The 5,001-nt window shown below is 49.2% G+C and overlaps 1 protein-coding gene across 1 annotated transcript in view; it reads right to left on the bottom strand.

The window, feature by feature from the left end:
* Nucleotides 1-5,001, bottom strand: part of zbtb45 (zinc finger and BTB domain containing 45) — an 8,004-nt gene that overhangs the window by 733 nt on the left and 2,270 nt on the right. The window contains exons 4-6 of the mRNA XM_019864494.1: nucleotides 2,357-2,497; nucleotides 874-1,135; nucleotides 4-251 (exon numbers count right to left, since the gene is read on the bottom strand). Coding sequence (XP_019720053.1) covers nucleotides 4-251; nucleotides 874-1,135; nucleotides 2,357-2,497 — 651 coding nt within the window. The remainder of the gene's footprint in view (nucleotides 1-3; nucleotides 252-873; nucleotides 1,136-2,356; nucleotides 2,498-5,001) is intronic.

Below are 5,001 nucleotides of genomic sequence, written 5' to 3'. Positions count from 1 at the left end.
GGCGTGCTGCAGGGCGTGGCGCTCCAGCAAGGTGCGGTGGGTGAAGGCCCGGTGGCACACGTTGCACTGGAAGGTGCGCTCGGCGCGGTGCGTGCGCATGTGCACGTTGAGCGAGCTCTTCTGCGTGAAGCGCTTGCCGCACATGGAGCACTGGAAGGCGCGCACGCCCGTGTGCACCACCATGTGCTTGAGGAGGTAGTCGCGCAGGGAGAAGGAGCGCCAGCAGATGGAGCACTGGTGAGGTTTCTGACCTGCGTGGGGGGTAGGTATGCGCACGGGGGGGGGAGGGGCGCTTTGAGTGACAGCTGGAATGTCGGCTCTCGTCGATTTTTTTTTTTGCTTTTTCAATAATGAACCGAGACTAAAGTTTAGAGTCGTAGCAGTGCGAAAATATCCTAAAAATAACGACAAGAAAATTCAGCGATGAAGATTTTTTTTAAAAAAAAAATTGTCAAAATGTCATGTGCAAAAAAACAGGAATTAAAATCATCAAATTAAACCGTGAATATTACAAAAGGGATAAAAAAAAAAAAAAGACAATTGTTTTAGGATTACAGTTTTGTAAAATCCAAATTGGAATCTTCCATTTTTTTGTTGTTGTTACGGTTTTAACAATCGACACATTTTTTCCCTCCTTCTTTTTTTTTTCCAAGATGGCAGCCGAGTAGGCAGCGGTCGGGCAAGTGCTCTTCGAGAGCCTTGCGTTTTTTTGTCTTTGTTTTTGTCACATGGTGCTGTTGTGACGTGGACTGTTTTCTGCATTTTTGGCCACGCCTCCCATTGAACGGCAATCCCACCAAAAGCCGTTTGCTCGGCTTCAAAACGGAACCGTAATCGCGATCCGTATCGAGCTCGCTTCGACGTGGAACTCACCGGAGTGGATGAACATGTGCTTGCTGTAGTTCTTCCTGGAACGTAAGGATTTGCCACAGTGCGTGCAGTCGAAGGACGTCTCGGATCCTTGGGAGGAAGGCGAGGGGCCCGAAGAGCAGGCGGGGCCGGTGGAGGGCGGCGCCGGCGCCGGTGTCATGGGGGCCGGGGGCGGGGCCTGTGACTCCGCGCCCGCCAAGGTGTCCATCCCTCCCATGTAGAACGGCGGCGGCTGCGATTGGCTCACCGGGTACTGGAAAAGAAGCTGCGCGCCGCGCCGCGCCGAGCGTCGGATGAGATTTGGGCTTCGTCGGCGGCTTGAGGTCATATTTCTTTCGCGACCGTTTATTATTAGAATAAAGTCTCGGGGGGCCGCCGAGAAGCGCTTAACGGCGTTGCGGTTTCACGAGGGCTGCATTTTGCTGCCCCCGGGTGGCCAAGATGAGGACACCGGAAGAAGCGGCGCACTGTCCAGTGAACTGAAGCAAAAAGTGGCAAATATTGTTTTTACATTTCAGGATATTTTTATGGTCATGTCATGGCTGCGCGTTTTTATGACAGGCGACATCACGAGCGCACAATTTTTCTTGGTCAAAAAAAAAACCATGAGAAACATTTGTCTTGTTGAAATTTATTTATTTATTTTCTTTTTCGTTTTTGTTTTTTTTTTTTAAGGGGCCGGACCAATATGGATTTTCTTTTTTTTAGGCAGATGCTGATTTCGATATCTGGCGCTATAAAATTCCGACCAACAATTAATCGACCGAATAATTTTTAAAAAAATAGACCATGACTAAAATCACGTTTACAACAATAAAGAGATGAAAAAAAACAGGCAGAACATTTGACGGTTGACTACATTTCTCTGGAAAACTGATTTTTTTCAAAAAAAAAAAAAACATTATTTTTAGGTGGTTCTGCAAGTATCCAAAAAAAAAAAAAAAAAAAAAAGTGCCCATTTTTGACCATTATAAAAAAGAGACGATTTTATTGGGAGGGGGCTGGCGGCTCAAAAGGCTTTTGATATGGCATTGGAGGTGTCGCATATAGAGGGATAAAAGGTTTTTTTTTTCCCGATAATCGGTCTCAGGATGTGCAGTTCAACAACATCCAATTAAAGCTCTCGATGATCACTCATGGGGTGCCTCAAGGGGCTGCGCTAGGCCCCAAACTATTCATTTTGTATCGAAATGATACCCGCCACGACGACTTCAATGTATCTTACTTGCCGACGACACAACTTTCTACTGTTCCGGAGAAAATCTGAAACGAAATTCGATCGATGATCTGATGGCGTGTGAAGGAGCCCAATTAAGGTACAAAGTACACAATAACCTGCTCCACCACAATACTCATCGGCGATGCGAGCACGCTCAAGCGCAAGCTCGACAACGCATCTCGGGAATGATTTCCGACGGGCGACGCGTCCGACGGCGTTTCCGGCGGCCCGCGGGCGTTTTGCGTTCCGCCGTCCCCAAGCGCGTACCTGGTTGTTGATGGACTGCGAGGTTGGCGGTGGAGTCAGAGGCTTGCTGACCCGTCCCCTGGGATTATACGCCATGGCTTGAGGAGGCTCGCTGGGCGGCCAGAAACTCTCGCTGAAGACGCCCTGCTCATCGTAGAAGTCCTGGAAGAGGAGGGACACACACACACACAATGAAACACGGGGCAGCGCTTTTGGGACCCTTTTGGCCATCGCGGCCGGCGAGATCCATGGCCGCTTACGTCCATCAGCGCGGCCCTCATCTGAGCGGCGTCCGCGACGCGACGCCCTTAAGTCTCAAGACCTGCCTTTTGCTTTCCCGTTGCGCGTTCGCTCGAGAATGTTGTCGCTTGTCGTCGAGGGCTATTATCAAGGTCGCCAAAAAAGTGGCTTTGCGTACGTCGGGGAGAACGCTGCCGTCGGACTGGTCGGGCCGCATCGCCCGCCCCCAGTCTTTTCGGTGCACTTTTGAAGGATGTGAGGCCGCTTTTGGTGCCGGCGGCGGCGGCAATTAACTTGTCAGTTACGGCGGCGCCCGGCGATTCTGACGACTCGCCCGCCACTTGAAACTGTCGCGCGCGGCGCCTTCAAAAACAAAAACAAAAAAAAAAAACTAGCGCGAGAGCATCGCGCTCGTTGGAAAGGAGACATTCGGGAGGGGCGGCCGGGGAGTTTTTCACCAGACAAAAATTTTGCGCCCAATGAACCGGGCGGGGTCCACACGCACTCTTTTCTCAAAATGATTTTCCGAGACATGACTCTTCCGTCTGCGACAGTGGGAGTTAGCAACAGAGACTCAAGAATTCCATCCCCCGAGCTCAAACAACAAACACACAAACCAAACCGAATGCAGTCTCATCATTCACCCCGAATGAGCCACTCAAAGAAAGGGCTCGTTGGCGAGCATCCCAACACGGAAATCGAGAAAGTCGCCTGTCGGCGGTGGTGGGGGGGGTTTTTTTTGGGTAGAAATCCTTACTTGGCTCCGACAAGTCGGCACAGCTGTAGGGAACACGTGCGATTTGATTGGTTTGGTAGCATCACGTGAGAGCACCCCCGCCTGGCCACAAGCGGAGACCAAGCCGGAAAAGCGCTACCCCCCCCCAGTCATAGACGCAAAATTTTCCCGCACAGTTCCAAATAACGTGCGTTTTTGGGACGCAAGGAAATTTCTCGGGAAAAAAAACAAACAAACAAAAAAAAAAAACACTACGGTAAATCTTTTTTCGAGCAACGATCGCAGTTTGACAATCGCCGCCATTGTTGTTTTGATCTCGCGTGAGTGACGTAATCTCGCGAGACGAGATCGGCGAGATCGGCCTTCGCCGCGCGGAAAGCAGACGATTGATTGCCAAGTTAAAACAGGTGTTGCGAAAGTTTATTGCGGAGATATCGCAGAGGAAGCAGCTAAAATTGGATCGTTTTTTTTTTTTTTTGGCGATAATAATCTTGTATGCCTGAATTATTGACATTTTTTGCAAAAGAAATCCTTTCGCGCCATATTTGGCCTTGCCGTGACAAGACACGTACGTACAAGGAAGGCTTGCGAAGATCAGGGAGTGTTCGACCGCAGGGTGAGGAAGGCCTGCCGGTCGCAAAGCGTCCCTGGCCTTTGCCTCCCGGCACCTTTGTGAGCTTTTCAACGTGTTCCTGGTTGACGCCTCGCGAGGCGTTTGGGGAAACGCGACAGATTTCATTTGCTCCGAATGACGGCGTTTGCTGCGGCACGTGACGCTTTTTTTTTTGCATTTGTTCCACGTTCATAAATTTCCCGCGGGATGCACAGTTCCGAATAATGTGAGTTTTTGGGACGCAAGGAAATTTCTCAGTCAAAAAAAACCAAAAAAACACGGTAAATCTTTTTTTCCGGCAACGATCGCAGTTTGACAATCGCCGCCGCCGTTGTTGTTTTGATCTTGCGTGACGAGGTTTCCGTTCTCGCGAGATGAGATTGGCGAGATCGGCCTTCGCCGCGCGGAAAAGCAGACGATGGCCAAGACGTGGAACGCTAAAACAAGTGTTGCGAAAGTTTATTGCGGGGATATCACGGAGGAAGCAGCTAAAGTTGGATCGTTTTTTTTTTTGGGGTTTTTTTTGGCGATAATAATCTTGTATGCCTGAATTATTTACATATAAGAAATAAACCGATGATCAATGTATGTTGTTGTTGTTTGTGTGCTTATCATATGCGATTGAATAAGTTGACCGTTTCAGAATTCGAAATTTGAGACTCTCGAACTGCATCATGGACTTTTCTGATCAGCGAGTCCCACGGGACTCACACCGTAAAATGATCACTGCATGTGTACTTTTTTTTTGTGCAGGCAAAGTGATCTTAGCTCTCCCCGCCGCCTCGTTTTTGGTGCGTGCGGTGAGCGAGACTTCCTGACTTTTCTGGAAAAAGGGCGCCGACATATCCAGTCATGACTGTCACCCTTTCGCAATGTCCATTTTGGACAACCTTCTACGCCGCAAAATATGGACGCGGACATCATTTCCAAACAGCCGATGGAACAAATGACAAATAATGCCGATTAATTAACGAGATCTTTTTGTATTCACGGGGAATCATTTTTCAGTGAAAATTTCTTGAAAGAAAGATCCGTTCGTTTGCATTCCGCACCACGCAAGCAGCCACCGGACATAAG

The sequence above is a fragment of the Hippocampus comes genome, unplaced genomic scaffold (genome assembly GCF_001891065.2).
Source record: "Hippocampus comes isolate QL1 unplaced genomic scaffold, H_comes_QL1_v1.1 scaffold371, whole genome shotgun sequence".
Taxonomy (NCBI): Eukaryota; Metazoa; Chordata; class Actinopteri; order Syngnathiformes; family Syngnathidae; genus Hippocampus; species Hippocampus comes.
The sequence above is the reverse complement of the archived record's forward strand: the minus strand, read 5'-3'. Positions and strand labels throughout refer to the sequence as shown.